Source organism: Piliocolobus tephrosceles, chromosome 10, assembly GCF_002776525.5.
Source record: "Piliocolobus tephrosceles isolate RC106 chromosome 10, ASM277652v3, whole genome shotgun sequence".
Taxonomy (NCBI): Eukaryota; Metazoa; Chordata; class Mammalia; order Primates; family Cercopithecidae; genus Piliocolobus; species Piliocolobus tephrosceles.
The window spans coordinates 120,709,465-120,726,225 of record NC_045443.1 but is presented as its reverse complement, the minus strand read 5'-3'; the positions used below and the strand labels follow the sequence as shown (position 1 = coordinate 120,726,225).

General features: G+C 51.4%; 1 protein-coding gene across 5 annotated transcripts in view; it reads left to right on the top strand.

Moving 5' to 3' along the window:
* Positions 1-6,225, top strand: part of ABCB9 (ATP binding cassette subfamily B member 9) — a 44,047-nt gene extending 37,822 nt beyond the window's left edge. For 3 of the 5 annotated variants that reach the window (XM_023205663.2, XM_023205644.2, XM_023205655.3), the window contains 2 exons: positions 801-937; positions 5,036-6,225. In XM_023205663.2, the coding sequence (XP_023061431.1) occupies positions 801-937; positions 5,036-5,296 (398 nt within the window). In that variant the 3' untranslated portion in view covers positions 5,297-6,225. Of the gene's footprint in view, positions 1-800; positions 938-3,509; positions 3,977-5,035 lie in introns of those variants that run through there. The other 2 variants (XM_023205682.2, XM_023205673.2) reach the window with 2 other exon arrangements.
* Positions 6,226-16,761: the final 10,536 nt, after the last annotated feature.

Below are 16,761 nucleotides of genomic sequence, written 5' to 3'. Positions count from 1 at the left end.
TCGCTTGAGGCCAGGGGTTTGAGAACAGCTTGGGCAGTGTAGTGAGACCCCACCTCTATAGAAAAATATTTTAAGTTAACCAGGTGTGGTGGCATGCACCTGTATTCTCAGTTACTCAGAAAGCTGAGGCTGGAAGATCGCTTCAACCAAGAAGTTTGAGGCTACAGTAAGCAGTGATTCACTACTGCACTCTAGCATGGGTGAGAGAGTGAGACCCTGTCTCTAAAATAATAATTTATTGATTCCACTTCCTGTTGATGGACATTTGAGTCTATTTGTTTTATTTTTTGCAATAACAGCGCTGTGAGTCATGCGTGACCTGTGTCTATATTGTTGTGCATGGGAGGAAGTTGGTCCATGGGGAAAACTGGTCCAGGTGGGCTTGCTGGGCCACAGGCCGCACATCTGTGGTGAATACACACAACCTTTGCACTGCACAGACTCATAGACCCAGGGTGATTGCTGCAGCTCTTCAAGCCATGGGACTCGCTCCAACTCCCCTTCTCCGGGAGGACGGGTGAGGGCCTGTCTCCCCGCAGCCTCACCTGCACTGTGTACTGTCAGATGTTTGGGTTTCTGCCAAATGAATGGGTGAAAATTGGTAACTTGGTATCAATTCGCATGTAGGCTTAATCTGCATGCCCCTGATGCGTTGGGTGAGGAGAACATCATTTCATGAGCTTTCAAGCTGTGGGTTCCAGCCGGCCCTTTGCACAGCTGCAGGGCAGGGCCCCTCACTCTTCCCCAGGGCTGCCCGGCCTCACCTGTTGCTAAATTGTCTCTGTGTCTCCACCATACAGAGACAGGGGAGAAGGGCGCCCAGCTGTCAGGTGGCCAGAAGCAGCGGGTGGCCATGGCCCGGGCTCTGGTTCGGAACCCCCCGGTCCTCATCCTGGATGAAGCCACCAGCGCTTTGGATGCCGAGAGCGAGTATCTGGTGAGTCACAGGGTGGCGGGCAATGCCGGGGCAGGAGTGGCTCCAGGCGGCCAGAGCCCCCATCACCCAGCAGATGGGTGCTGAGAAGAGACGGGCCCCAGGAGCTCTCCCAGGCTGTCAGCCTCCTGGGCTGGTGAATTCCTGGTGTTGAGAGTGGGGAACCAGGAGCCACTCTGGGCCCAGCCTCCAGGCTCCAAGCAGAGCTGTATGGTGTGGGGCAAGAGAAGGCATCAGAATGGGGAGACCTGGGTCGTGATCGGTGGCTCACACCTGTTATCCCAGCACTTTTGGAAGCCGAAGCAGGTGGATCACCTGAGGTCAGGAGTTGGAGACCAGCCTAGCCAACATGGTGAAACCCCGTCTCTCTAGAAATACAAAAACTAGCTAGGCGTGGTAGCACATACCTGTAATCCCAGCTACTCAGGAGGCTGAGGCAGAAGTATTGCTTGAACCTGGGAGGTGGAGGTTGCAGTGAGCCGAGATCGTGCCACTGCATTGCAGCCTGGGCAACAGAGCCAAACTCCATCTGGCTCAAACAAACAAACACAAACAAAACAGGCCTGGTATGGTGGCTCACGCCTGTAATCCCAGCACTTTAGGAGGCCAAGGCAGGCGGATCACTTGAGGTCCGGAGTTCGAGACCAACCTGGTCAACATGGTAAAACCCTGTCTCTACTAAAAATACAAAAATTAGCTGGGCATGGTGGTGTATGCCTGTAACCCCAGCTACTCAGGAGGCTGAGGCAGGAGAATCACTTGAACCTGGGAGATGGAGGTTGCAGTGAGCTGAGATTGTGCCACTACACTCTAGCCTGGGCGACAGAGTGAGACTCCATCTCAAAAAAAAAAAAAAAAAAAGCCTGAGTGCAGTGGTTCACACCTATAATCCCAGCACTTTGGGAAGCTGAGGCGGGCGGATCACCTGAGGTCAGGAGTTCAAGACCAGCCAGGACAACATGGTGAAACCCCATCTCTACTAAAAATACAAAAGTCAGCCAGGTGTGGTGGTGGGTGCCTGTAATCCTAGCTACTTGGGAGGTTGAGACAGGAGAATAGCTGGAACCTGGGAAGCAGAGGTTGCAGTGAGCTGAGATTGTACCACTGCACCCCAGCCTTGGCAACAGAGCGAGACTCCATCTCAAAAAACAAACTAACAAAAGCAAAAAACAGAATGGGGAGACCTGGACCAGCAGCTCCATTCTGCAGTTTATAACCGTGTGACCTCAAGCTAGTGCTTCCCCTGTGAGTTTCATTCTCACTGGTCAGGTGGGCCCAGTCATGTATTTGGAGATGGCTAGCAACCTCAGTCTATCCACGGATTGATGCGCTTATTACACAGACAGTTCCTGAGCTCTTTCCAGGCACCACGCACCGTGCTGGGGTTATCGTGGTGGGCTGACCAGACCAAGACCCTTGTCCCCACGGTGTTTCCATTCCAGTGGGGAAGGCAGATAAGAAACAAGGAATGCCAGGCGCGGTGGCTCACGCCTGTAATCCCAGCACTTTGGGAGGCCGAGGCCAGCAGATCACGAGGTCAAGTGTTCGAGACTAGCCTGGTCAACATGGTGAAACCCCATCTCTACTAAAAATACAAAAATTAGCTGGGTGTGGTGGCGGGCACCTGTAATCCCAGCTACTTGAGAGGCTGAGGAAGGAGAATGGCTTGAACCCAGGAGGTGGAGTTTGCAGTGAGCCAAGATCACACCACTGCACTCCAGCCTGGGCGAAGAGCAAGACTTCGTCTCAAAAAAAAAAAAAAAAAAGGGCCAGGCGCGGTGGCTCAAGCCTGTAATCCCAGCACTTTGGGAGGCCGAGACGGGCGGATCACGAGGTCAGGAGATCGAGACCATCCTGGCTAACACGGTGAAACCCCGTCTCTACTAAAAATACAAAAACTAGCCGGGTGAGGTGGCGGGCGCCTGTAGTCTCAGCTACTCGGGAGGCTGAGGCAGAAGAATGGCGTAAACCCGGGAGGCTGAGCTTGCAGTGAGCTGAGATCCGGCCACTGCACTCCAGTCCGGGCGACAGAGCAAGACTCCGCCTCAAAAAAAAAAAAAAAGAAAGAAAACAAGCATGCATTCACCCCGTGGCCTGTGCCAAATGAAACAGTCTTGGGGCACCAGGAGACAGGGAGGGGACACCGTTGTCAAAGATGAGCACAGCTGGGTGCCGGCAAAAGTCATGGAAACAGATTTTATGCAGTGACTCCTGACAGTGGGAAAGGAGCCATGTGCCATCCCAATTTGGTGGTGACGGGCATTTTAAAGGGAGAATGAGGGGGTAGGGAGGGGAGCAGGCAGAGGCCCCCAGGAAAAATAAAAGCAAGCCCAGGGGACAGCCAGGAGGCCACCTGTGTCTAGCTGTCCATTTCAAGGGCATGGCTTTCAGGTCCTTAAGAGAGACACTTCTGAGATGCAGGAGATCACACACACATCTCAGAGGGACACAGGAAGGAGTCACAGTTGTAAGCCCTTTTTAGTAAACACTCCAAGAAAAAGAGGTTGGGGCCAGTCAGCAGGTATTGACTAAAACACAGCAAATTCTCTTTGCCAAGCTGAGCTTTCTCACACAGGCACTTGAATGGGGGCTGTGGTCATCCCAGGGATACGGCTTTCTGCTGCTAGAAGCCATACTAGAGTGTGGTTACTTGGCACAGCAGTTTGGATGGAGTCGCCATGTGCCAAGAGTTCTGTGGTTCTCATCATTAGAACCAAGGCCATCAGGTGCCATCTGAGCTGAGACATGAAAGAAAAGAAGTCAGTGGTGGAGAGTTCTGGAGGTAAGAACGTGCCAAGAGGAAGGGTCAGCAGGTGCAGGCCCAGAGTGGGGAATGAGCTTGGCAGGTTCAAAGCCTTAAGGTCAGTGTGGCTGGTGGGTGGGAATTGAATGGAGAGGGGTGAGGACAAAGTCGCAGGGAGGCAAAATCCTCGGCCTCTAGTACAGAGTTTGGATTGTTTGTAAAAAATAATAGGCTTTATTTTTGTTGTTGTTGGTTTTGTTTGTTTTGAGACAGGGCCTCACTCCGCCACCCAGGCTGGCATGCAGTGGCACAATCACAGTTCTCCCGGGCTCAAGTGATCCTCCCACCTCCCAGCCTCCTGAGTAGCTGGGACTACAGCTGCCACACATAGCTAAATTTTTGTATGTTTTGTAGAGATGGGGTTTCGCCATGTTGCCCAGGCTGGTCTCAAGCTCCTGAGCTCAAGGAATCCACCTGCCTTGGCCTCCCAAAGTGCTGGGATTAAAGGTGTGAGCCACTGCTTCCAGTGGCTTTATTTTTTAGAGCGGTTTTAGGTTTAAAAAAACAGAGGCTGGGTGTGGTGGCTCACAGCTATAATCCTGGCACTTTAGGAGGCCAATGCAGGAGGATGGCTTGGGGCCAGGAGTTCAAGACCAGCCTGGGTAACATAGTGGGACACCCGTCTCTACAAAAAAATACAAAAATTAGCTGGGCATGATGGTGCATGCCTGTGGTTCCAGCTACTTGGAAGGCTGAGGCAGGAGGATTCCTTGAGGCCAGGAGGTTGAGGATGCAGTGAGCCGTGATCACGCCATTGCACTCCAGCCTGGGCCACAGAGAGAGACCCTGTCTCAAAAAGAAAAGAAAAAGGAGGGAGGCTGGTCACTCGAGGTCAGGAGTTCGAGACCAGCTTGGCCAACATAGCGAAACCCCACCTCTACTAAAAATACAAAACAAAACTAGCTGGGCATGATGGCGTGTACCTGTAATCCCCCAGCTACTTGGGAGGCTGAGGCATGAGAATCAATTGAACCCACGAGGCAGAGGTAGCAGTGAGCTGAAATCGCACCACTGCACTCCAGTCTGGGTGACAGCAAGACTTAGTCAAAAAAAAAAAGGCAGAGGAAGGGAGGGGCCAGAAGACTGCAGGGCCAGGGTAGGGCTGATCCCTCATTCACCAGGTGCCTCCCTGTGTCTGGCCCTGAGCTGTCTCCCTTTAAGAAAAACCCAGGAAGCTGGCCATCCTTTATGAACTGAGCCTCAAAGAGGTTAAGCTTCAGCCCATAGGTGGTGGCATGGAGCGCGGTTGCGGGTGGGGTGTCCGTGCCATGCAAGCCAGGTCCCCACTGTCCCCGCAGATCCAGCAGGCCATCCACGGCAACCTGCAGAAGCACACGGTACTCATCATCGCGCACCGGCTGAGCACTGTGGAGCACGCGCACCTCATTGTGGTGCTGGACAAGGGCCGCGTGGTGCAGCAGGGCACCCACCAGCAGCTGCTGGCCCAGGGTGGCCTCTATGCCAAGCTGGTGCAGCGGCAGATGCTGGGGCTTGAGCCTACCGTGGACTTCACAGCTGGCCACAAGGAGCCTGCAGCTAACGGCAGTCACAAGGCCTGATGGGGGGCCTCTGCTTCTCCTGGTGGGGCAGAGGTCCCGGTGCCTGCCTGGCAGATGTGCCCATGGAGGCCCCTGGTGGCCCCCAGCTGCCCTCCAAGCCCAGGCCTCCAGCACTGGAGGGCGACCTGCCATGTCCCATGGATCACCGCTTCCTGCATCTTGCCCCTGGTCCCCGCCCCATTCCCAGGGCCCTCCCTACCCCTGCTGCCCTGAGCCAACACCTTCACGGACCTCCCCAGCCTCCTAAGCAAAGGTAGAGCTGCCTTTTTAAACCTAGATCTTACCAGGGTTTTTACTGCTTGGTTTGAGGCACGCCAGTCAACTCCTAAATTTCAAATACCTTTTTCTAATTGGGAGTAATGGTGGGCACATTCACCAAGATGTTCTAGAAACTTCTGAGCCAGGAGTGAATGGCCCTTACTTAGTAGCCTGGGGGATGTCAAGAGACTAGGCCTCTCCCCTTTACCCCTCCAGAGAAGGGGCTTCCCTGTCCCGGAGGGAGACACAGGGAACGGGATTTTCCGTCTCTCCCTCTTGCCAGCTCTGTGAGTCCGGCCAGGGCGGGTGGGGAGTGTGGAGGGCATCTGTCTACCATCGCCCGCTGCCAATCTAAGCCAGTCTCACTGTGAACCACACTAAACCTCAACTGGGGGAGTGAGGGGCTGGCCAGGTCTGGCGGGGCCTCAGGGGTGCCCCCAGCCCGGCACCCGGCGCTTTCGCCCCTCGTCCACCCACCCCTGGCTGGCAGCCTCCCTCCCCACCCCCACCCCTGCGCTCTGCTGTCTGGAGACCATGTGGATGTTCATGAGATGTGTTCTCTTCTCTCTTTGGCGGATGGGATGGTGGCAAAGCCCAGGGTCTGACTTTGCCAGAGGTTGCAACATGTTGGGAGAACCCAGTCAATAAAGTGTACTACCTCTTACCCCTAACCTCTGACTTCTCCTTGGGCCAACTGCCTCATTGCCCAGTTAGGTTTTTCTACCAGACCACAGCTCTCCTCTCAGCCCTCTCTGGTGGAGCTGCAGAGAGACTTTGGGTGGTCCAGGGCCTCCTCCTGTGTCTGGGAGCCCCATCTGCTCTCCTCCCATCCCAGGGTCTCTGGTGCAGACATTCTTGTCTGCCTGTCTCCACGGGGATTGTGCAGGGGAATGGAGACGTTGCCTCGAAATCCCAGGGGCCTCTGTTCTTCCCGTGACAGCTGAACTGAGGCCCAGCACATGCCACCTGTTCTTTTCCATCGGGATCCAGGCACCCAACACCCACCCCAATCCGTGCGCAAAGAAATATTACCCGGCAGGACAGCTCAATCAGCAGGAGGTTTGGGCCCGGACACGGGAAGACCCCTGTGGTGGTTATTCTTACTTGCTGAATTGGGAAGAAGTCTGGGGCCACAGGAGGAGGGCTCTGTGCCAACTGGTGGAGTGGTATTTCCATTTTTTTTCTTTTTTTTTGAGACAGAGTCTTGCTCTGTCGCCCAGGCTGGAGTGCAGTGGCACAATCTTGGCTCACTACAACCTCCACCTCCCAAGTTCAAGTAATTCTTCTGTCTCAGCCTCCTGAGTAACTGGGACTACAGGCGCCCATCACCACACCTGGCTCATTGTTGTATTTTTAGTAAAGACGGGTTTCACTTTGTTGGCCAGGCTGGTCTCGAACTCAGATGACCTGCCCACCTCGGCCTCCCAAAGTGCTGGGATTATAGGCGTGAGTCACCATGCCGGGCCAGCCTTGCCTTTCTCTTATAAAAGCACTTGGCATTGGATTTAGAGGCCACCTAGATAGTCCGGGCTAATTCCTCTAGAGGTCCTTAACTCAATTGCATCTGCAAAGACCCTTTTTTCCAAATATGGTCACTTTACAGGTTCAGGGGTTTGACAAGGGAAGCTTTTGGGGCCACCACTCAGCCTGCTACAGAGGGGAACTTGCAACCTTGGTTGAAGTTAACCTCAGGACTTCCTTTTCGATTTTAGGAAGCAGAGGGGGTTAAGTTTTCAGAGACTTAGCATATCTTCAGATGTTTCCAGAGAAGTTGGAAATTCCCATTTTCATGTGAGATCAGCTGTTTTTTATGTATTGGCTCAAATTATTTTGACAAAACCAAGGACCAACACAGCACAGGTGTAGGGGTGCTCTCCAGCCTGCGGGTCTCTAGTTTACAGCGTCAGTGTTGGATATTCCTGTTCCGCAAAGTCCCTCCCAAGCAGCTGGCCCGAGCCCAGCCCTGTTCTAGTCTAAGCTCCTCTCCCATCTGCCTGTCTCTTCTCATCCCTCCACTTTCAGGCTGAGAATTCCAAATTCTTCTCCCTCTCCTATGGAGTCGGCTCCAGCACCTTGATTTGTAAACCCACACCCAAAAGTGTGCCATAGGCAGACAAAAGAACCTTCCAGAGACCGAACTAGCTTCTTTTTAGGAGGTACATAGGAGTTTTAAAAAAGTAATGTTTAGGCCAGGTGCGGTGGCTCATGCCTGTAATCCCAGCACTTTGGGAGGCCAAGGTGGGTGGATCACGAGGTCAGGAGTTCAAGACCAGCCTGGCCAACATGGTGAAACCCTGTCTCTACTAAAAATACAAAAATTAGCTAGGCTTGGTGGCGAACTCCTGTAGTCCCAGCTACTCGGGAGGCTGAGGCAGGAGAATTGCTTGAATCCAGGAGGCAGAGGTTTCAGTGAGCCGAGATCACCATCACTACACTCCATCCTGGGTGACGGAGCGATTCTGTCTCAAAAAAAAAAAAAAAAAAGTTTAATTTTGAAATAATTTTAGATTTACAGAAAAGTCACAAGACAATACAGAAAGTTCCCTATGGCCCGCCCCTCACAGTTTCCTCTTGTCTTAAAATCCCACAGTACTGGGGTACATTTGTCACAACTAGGAAACCAACAGAGCATGTCACTATCAGTGAAACTGCAAGCTGTATTTGCGTGTCACTAGTTTTCTCACTAATGTCCTCTTTCTGTTCCAGGGTCCCACATTACATTGAAGATAGGAGTGTGTTGTTGTTGTTGTTTATTTGTTTGTTTTAGAGGCAGGTTCTCGCTCTATTGCCCAGACTGGAATGCAGAGGTGCTATCACGGCTCACTATAGCCCCAACCTTCTGGGCTCAAGTGATCCTCCCACCTCAGCCTTCAGAGTAGCTGGGGCTACAGGTGCACATCACCATGCCCAGCTAATTCTTTTTTTTTTTTTTTTGTAGAGACAGGGCCTTGCTCTGTTGAACAGGCTGGTCTCAAACTGCTGGCCTCAAGCAGTCCTCCCACCTTGGCCTCACAAAGTGTTGAGCTTATAGGCGTGAGCCACCACACCCGGCCAGAGATATAATGTTTTCTTTTGTTTGTTTTATTTTGGCGGGATTTTTTGTTTTTTGTTTTGTTTTGTTTTTGAGACAGGATCTCGCTCTGTCATCCAGGCTGGAGTGCAGTGGCACCATCTTAGCTCACTGCAGCCTCCGCCTCCCTGGTTCAAGCAATTATCCTGCCTCAGCCTTTTGAGTAGCCGGGACTACAGGCGCCTGCTACCATACCCAGCTAATTTTTTTGTATTTTTAGGAGAGCCAGTGTTTCACCATGTTGGCCAGGCTGGTCTTGAACTCCTGACTTCAAGTGACCCGCCTGCCTCAGTCTCCCAAAGTGCTGGGATTTAGGTGTGAGCCACCGCGCCCGGCCTAATGTTTTTAAAATTGTTTTTACTGCAGCAACATGCAGATGATAGAAAACTCATCATTAGTGACATCTAGTGCATTTATGATGTTGTGTGACCATCACCATGATCCAGTTCCAGGACATTTTCATCACCCTAACACAGAACCCTACACCCATTAACAGCCACTCCCCAATTCTTCCTCCACACAGCCCCTGGCCGCCAGCAATCGAAAATCTGGCTCTGCAGATTGGCCCCTCTGGCCTTTTCGTGTACATGGAACCCTATACTACGTGGCCTTTCGTGTCTGGCTTCTCTCATCATGTGTGCAAGGTCCAACCATGCTGTGGCATGAATCAGCACTTTATTCCTTTTTATGGCTGAATAATATCCTATTGCATGGCTAGGCCACATTTTGTTTATCCGTTCATCCGTTGGTAGATATCTGGGCTGTTTCCACCTTTGGGCTATTGTGAATAGTGCTGCTGGGAACATTCATGTTTTGTTGTTGTTGACGGGAGTCTCACTCTGTCGCCCAGGCTGGAGTGCAGTGGTGCGATCTCAGCTCATTGCAAGCTCCGCCTCCCAGGTTCACGCTATTCTCCTGCCTCAGCCTCCCGAGTAGCTGGGATTACAGGTGTGAGCCACCACACCTGGCCCAACATTCATGTTTTTTTGTGGGAGTTTGCTTTTGCCTCTCTTGGGCAGATGCCTGGGAGTGGAATTGCTGGGTCCCGTGAGAACTCTACGCTCAATGTTTTGAGGAACTGCCAGACTGTCTTCCACAGCAGCTGCACCATTTTGCATTCCCACCAACAATCCACAAGGGTTGCAATTTCCCCCACGTCCTCACCAACACTTGTTATTTTCTGGTTTTGATTTTGTTTTTAATTAGCACCATCCAGGGCTGGGAATGGTGGCTCACACTTTGGGAGGCTGAGGCAGGCAGATTGCTTGAGCCCAGGAGTTCAAGACCAGCCTGGGCAACGTGGTGAAACCTCATCTCTACTAAAAAATTCAAAACTAGCCGGGCATGGTGACACACACCTGTGGTCTCAGCTGTTAATGAGGCTGAAATGGGAGGATTGCTGGAACCCAGGAGGTGGAGGTTGTGGTGAGCTGATATCATGCCACTGCACTGCAGCCTGGGTGACAGAGTGAGACCCTGTTTCAAAAACAAACAATATAAAATTGTCACCATCCTGGTGGGTGTGGAGAGTTATGACTTTTAAAACTGACTTTTTTCTGTTACAATTAATTTAGCAAATGTCACTGTCCTCCTTCTGTCCCACACAGTGTGCTAGGTAAACCAGGAGAAAGTCATTGCAGTCAAGGGCTTTGGGGGCAGCACAGTTGGCCAGAGAGACAGACGAGGAAACAAGCAGGGATGAGAGAGAATGAAGAGGAGCACGGCGCTCCAGGACTGGCTTAGTCCTGGTGCCCGAACTTAGTTTACTCTGTCATTGTTTCTTTCCCACATTAGATTTTGTCATGGTCACTGCTGTATTCCCCAGTGCCTAGAACAGTGGCTGACACATAGTATGTACTCAGTAAACAGCCATTAAAGAAATGTTTGAGCTGGCCGGGCACGGTGGCTCAAGCCTGTAATCCCAGCACTTTGGGAGGCTGAGACGGGCGGATCACGAGGTCAGAAGATCGAGACCATCCTGGCTAACCCAGTGAAACCCCGTCTCTACTAAAAAATACAAAAAACTGGCCGGGCGAGGTGGCGGGCGCCTGTAGTCCCAGCTACTCGGGAGGCTGAGGCAGGAGAATAGCGTAAACCCGGGAGGCGGAGCTTGCAGTGAGCTGAGATCTGGCCACTGCACTCCAGCCTGGGCAACAGAGTGAGACTCCGTCTCAAAAAAACAAAACAAAACAAAAGAAATGTTTGAGCTGAGCCTAGAGGCCCATGCCTGTAGTTCCAGCTACTCAGGAGGCTTAAGTGGGAGGATCGCTTGAGTCCACGAGTTTGAGGCTGCCGTGAGCTATGATCGTGCCACCGCACTACAGCCTGGGCAACAGCATGACTCTGTCTCTACAAAACTTGAAAAAGAAAGAGATGACTGAACTCTTGGACACACCATAACATACTGTGAAAACAGTGAACACAGTCCAATCACCTCAGTTAACAGACAGGGAAACTGAGGCCCAGAGAAAAGAAATGACTGCGGGGTTATAAATATATTCAGCAGAATGGCTCAGGCTGGAATCCAGGTGCCCACACTCCCTGCTGTTGCCTTTGTCTGGAGAGTGTATTTCAGTTTCCAGCTTGCCAGGGCTAAAGACAACCCCGATCCCAGGAAGACGGCAGCCCAAGTCAATGGCGGAAGCAGCTGCTGAGCCATGAGAGGTCCCTGAGGTGCCTTGGGGTCCTAGGAGCCCACAGGGACCCTGGTGATGACTTCAGGATGAAGATGTGCACGAAGAAGCTTGCGGGGCAGAGCCCCTTCCCCGTGCCCCCTGCTGTCTGCTGCGGCTCCCCTGTCGACTGGACTGGTCTGTGTCAACTTCACCCTGTGTCGGCAGGTTCAAAAGCCACGCCTGAGAAAACAGAAACAGCACAGAGGAGGGCGAAGCCCGATGACCCTGGCTCTTCAGGGTTTTGTTCCAGAACTATTGGGGTCATAAATCCCTTTGGAAATTTATGAAAATTCTAGAAACTCTCCCTAGAAAAATGCCCATACACATAAAGCATTGTATGCAATCTGTGGGAAACGTGGTATTTTACAATTCCTCTGTAAGGGGGCCCTGAGTTAAGGACCATTGCTCCACTGGGATTAACAATTAAGAATTTAAGAATTGGCCAGGCGTGGTGGCTCAAGCCTGTAATCCCAGCACTTTGGGAGGCCGAGACGGGCGGATCACGAGGTCAGGAGATCGAGACCATCCTGGCTAACACAGTGAAACCCCGTCTCTACTAAAAATACAAAAACTAGCTGGGCGAGGTGGCGGGCGCCTGTAGTCCCAGCTACTCAGGAGGCTGAGGCAGGAGAATGGTGTAAACCCGGGAGGCGGAGCTTGCAGTGAGCTGAGATCCGGCCACTGCACTCCAGTCCTGGTGACAGAGCGAGACTCCGCCTCAAAAAAAAAAAAAAAAAAGAATTTAAGAATTAACCAATAAGAAGTATTGGTGTGGCCGGGGGCGGTGGTTCATGCCTGTAATCCCAGCACTTTGGGAGGCCGAGGCAGGTGGATCATGAGGTCAGGAGATCAAGACCACGGTGAAACCCTGTCTCTACTAAAAATACAAAAAAATTAGCCGGGCGTGGTGGCAGGCGCCTGTAGTCCCAGCCACTCAGGAGGCTGAGGCAGGAGAATGGTGTGAACCTGGGAGGCAGAGCTTGCAGTCAGCGGAGATCACACCACTGCACTCCAGCCTGGGCGACAGAGCAAGACTCCGTCTCAAAAAAAAAAAAAGAAGTATTGGCATAAGGCAGGACACAGTGGTGCACGCCTATAGTTTCAGCTACTCAGGAGGCTGAAGTGGGAGGATTGCTTGAGCCTGGGAGGTTGAGGCAGCAGTGAGCCATGATTGCACCACTGCACTCCAGCCTGGGCACAGAGTGAGACCCTGTCTCAAGAAAAAAAAAAAATTGCCAAGCACTGTGGCTCACAACTGTAGTCCCAGTACTTTGCAAGGCTGAGGCAGGTGGATCACTTGAGTCTAGGAGTTCAAGACCAGCCTGGGCAACATAGTGAGACCCCATCTCTACTAAAAAATTAAAATAAAACAGCTGCTAAAAAGAAGAAAAATTAGCCAGGTGTGGTGGCGTGTGCCTATAGTCTCAGCTACTCCAAAGGCTGAGGTGGGAAAATCGCTTAAGTCCAGGAGTTCAAGGCTGCAGTGAACCCGTAATTGTGCCACCGCACTCCAGCCCAGGTGATAGAGCCAGACCTTCTCTCTAAATAATAAAATAATAATACATTGGAAGGCTACACAACCAGTTCGTGTTGGAGTTTGGGGATTGGAGACAAAAGTATGAAGATATGCAATACTTTACTTCTTTAAGAATAAAAATAGACTTGGCGGGGCACGGTGGCTCACACCTGTAATCCCAGCACTTTGGGAGGCTGAGGCGAGTGGAACACTTGAGGCCAGGAGTTCGAGACCATCTTGGCCAGCATGGCATAACCGGTCTCTACTAAAAATACAAATATTAGTTGGGCACGGTGGCACATGCCTGTAGTCCCAGCTACTTGGGAGGCTGAGGCAGGAGAATCACTTGAACCTGGGGGTGGAAGTTGCAGTGAGCCGAGATGGTGCCACTGCACTCCAGCCTGGGCAACAGAGTGAGACTCCATCTCAAAAAAATAAATAAAGTCCATATTTCTAAAAAAAAAAAAAAAAAAAGACTCGAAGCAAAGAGAGGAAATTGTTAGCAATGGCTAGTCCTGAGCGGTGGGTACCATGTGTTTGTTATATTGTTCTGTGTACATTTCTGAATACTAGAATTTTCTTCAGGGGTTGGGGAGGGAACACTGTAAACAAACTAAACAAACCGTGGCATGATAAGTGCTGCTGTGTCCCAGGAAGACTTCCTGGGAGAAATGGAAAGCAGCTGTTCTGACTTCTGTTGACTGAAAATAGCAGTTGTTAAGCCACCCAACAGCAAGCCAGTGCATCCGGCTGAGAACCTGGCCCAGACCTGAGCGGCCGGCCAGGCATCTCCACCTCCTCCCTCCCTAGCTCCCTCTATTCCCTGAGCCCAGCCTGAAACAGGGGCCTGGCATGCTAGACAGATCCACAGAGAAGAAACTCTGGACACAGCCTTTGCTGCTGACCATTTGTTTCTGGCTCCAGGTAAGGAGCTGCTATTTCAAATAATAATACGGAAATTTTTTAAATTTTTTGTTATGGCAGAGGGAGGTCAGAAGGAGGTTAATTCTTTCATGTTTGCTTTTTGTTTTGTTTTGAGACGGAGTCTCACTCTGTCTCCCAGGGTAGAGTGCTGGGGCGCGATCTTGGCTCACTGCAAACCCCGCCTCCCACGTTCAAGCGATTCTCCTGCCTCAGCCTCCTGAGTAGCTGGGATTGCAGGCACATGCCACCACACCCAGCTGACTTCTGTATTTTATTTTATTTTTTTTTTTTTGAGACGGAGTCTTGCTCTGTCGCCCGGGCTGGAGTGCAGTGGCAAGATCTCAGCTCACTGCAAGCTCCGCCTCCCGGGTTTACGCCATTCTCCTGCCTCAGCCTCCTAAGTAGCTGGGACTACAGGTGCCGGCCACCACGCCCAGCTAGTTTTTTGTATTTTTTGGTAGAGACGGGGTTTCACCGTGTTAGCCGGGATGGTCTCAATCTCCTGACCTCGTGATCCTCCCGTCTCGGCCTCCCAAAGTGCTGGGATTACAGGCTTGAGTCACCGCGTCCACCCGACTTTTGTATTTTTAATAGAGATGGGGTTTCATCATGTTGGCCAGGCTGGTCTCAAACTCCTGACCTCAGGTAATCCACCTGTCTCGCTCTCCCAAAGTTTACAGGCGTGAGCCACTGTCCCCGGCCAATATTTGCTTTTTAAATTGTGGTAAAGTACACATAACATAACATTAACCATTGCATTTATTTATTATTGTTGTTTTTTAGAGACAGGGTCTTGCTCTGTTGCCTAGCCCGGAGTGCAATGGTGCCATCATAGTTCACTTCAGCCTTGAACTTCTGGGCTCAAGTGATCCTCCTGCCTCAGGCTCCTAAATAGCTGGGACCACAGGCCTGTGCCACCATGCCTGGCTAATTTTTAGATTTTCTGTAGAGACAGGGTTGTCGTTATGTTGCCCAGTCTGATCTTACACTCCTAGTTTCAAGCGATCCTTCTGCTTCAGCCTCCCAAAGTGCTGGGATTACAGATGTGCCCCATCACGCCCAACCAACCATTTTAAATCGCATGATCCAGAGGCATTAAGCAGACTCCCAATGTTTCCTTTGACGTTTAGCTAGCGTATTTATTATCTCCTTTGATCTGAACGACCAGCCTGCAGATACCAGAACCGAGATGGATTGATGATGATGGTGATGATGATAACTATTCAGGTATAAAACATTTTCAGTGCAGCAAACACGAGTCTCTGCACTTTATGTGATTTTTTTGTCTTTTGAAGACAGAGGTCTCACTCTGCTGCCCAGGCTGGAGTGCAGCGGTACGATGTTGCCTCACTGCAGCCTCTGCTTCCCAGATTCCAGTGCGCTTCCCACCTCACCCTCCCAAGTAGCTGGGACTACAGGCATGAGTCATCACGCCCAGCTAATTTTTTTTTTTTTTTTTTTTTTTGAGGCGGGGCCGCGCCCTGTCGCCCGGATTGGAGTGCAGTGGCCGGATCTCAGCTCACTGCAAGCTCCGCCTCCCGGGTTTATGCCATTCTCCTGCCTCAGCCTCCCGAGTGGCTGGGACTACAGGCGCCCGCCATCTCGCCCGGCTAGTTTTTTGTATTTTTAGTAGAGACGGGGTTTCACCGTGTTAGCCAGAATGGTCTCGATCTCCTGCCCTCGTGATCCGCCTGTCTCGGCCTCCCAAAGTGCTGGGATTACAGGCTTGAGCCACCGCGCCCGGCCTTTTTGTATTTTTTGTAGAAACGGGGTTTCACCATGTCACCCAGGCTGGTCTCAAACTCCTGACCTCAAGTGATCCTCCCAGCTTGGCCTCCCAAAGGACTGGGATTACAAGCGTGAGCCACTGTGCCTGGCCCACTTTATGTGACTTTAACGCCTTTAATCCTCACAACACATCTGTGAAGCAGCTACTATGATTAATGCCGTTTTTTTTTTTCAAGAAAGAAAAATGAGGTTAAGTAACCTGCAAAAATGAAGTGGCACAGCACTGGAAACTGAACACAGGCAGCCTGAACTCTGACCGGAGCCCCTAACCTTTTCCCTAGACTAGATAAGCAGGTTTATATGCTTATCTAATCTCCACCCCAATCATTTTCCACCGTAGCCATTTTTTTTTTTTTTTTCCTTTTGCAGTTGTCAGTAAGGGCTGCCTATTGCACCTCAGGAGCTGGGGGTAGTAAAGGCGGTACCTGTGCTGAGTCACTAACAGGAAAGGACTGAGAAAGAAACATCACCAATGGTTTCCCTTTCCTGGTTTTTGTTCTTTCCTCAGAGAGGAGGAGGTTGACCATTTAAACAGGTGAGTTGGCCGGGCGTGGTGGCGCACGCCTATAATCCTAGCACTTTGGGAGGCTGAGGCAGGCAGATCACTTGAGATCAGGAATTTGAGACCAGCCTGGCCAACATGGTGAAAACTTGTCTCTACTAAAAATACAGAAATCAGCTGGGTGTGGAGGCTGAGGCGGGAGAATCATTGGAACCCGGGAAGCAGAGGCTGCAGTGAGCCGAGATTGTGCCTCTGAACTCCAGCCTGGACGACAGAGTGATAAAATAAATAAATAAATAAACAGGTGAGTCACCCCGGGGGAGGTCCTAACAGCGACCTACGGTGACAGTGACAGTGCCTCACATTGTTACAGCTCTTTACCTTTATTACCTGAGATCAGTCATTCAGCAAGCATTTATTGAGAACCTCCGCTTACCAGGCACTGTGCTAGGCTGTGGGTCACGGTGGAGACTAATAGGTCTGAGATCACCTACATCCTACTGGGTAATAAACCCCAGATGGTGAAAAGATGGTGGCAGACAAGAGACTGATTTGGGAGAGGGACACAGTTTGAGCTGCGGTGGTCTGGGGAGGTGATATGGGAGCTGAGCCCTGAATGACGAGGAGGTACCAGCTTTGGGTATCTAGAGGAAAGAATGATCCTGACCACAGTCTGGCACTTCCTCAAAAAGCTGAACATGGACCTGGGCACAGTGGCCCACAGTTGTAATC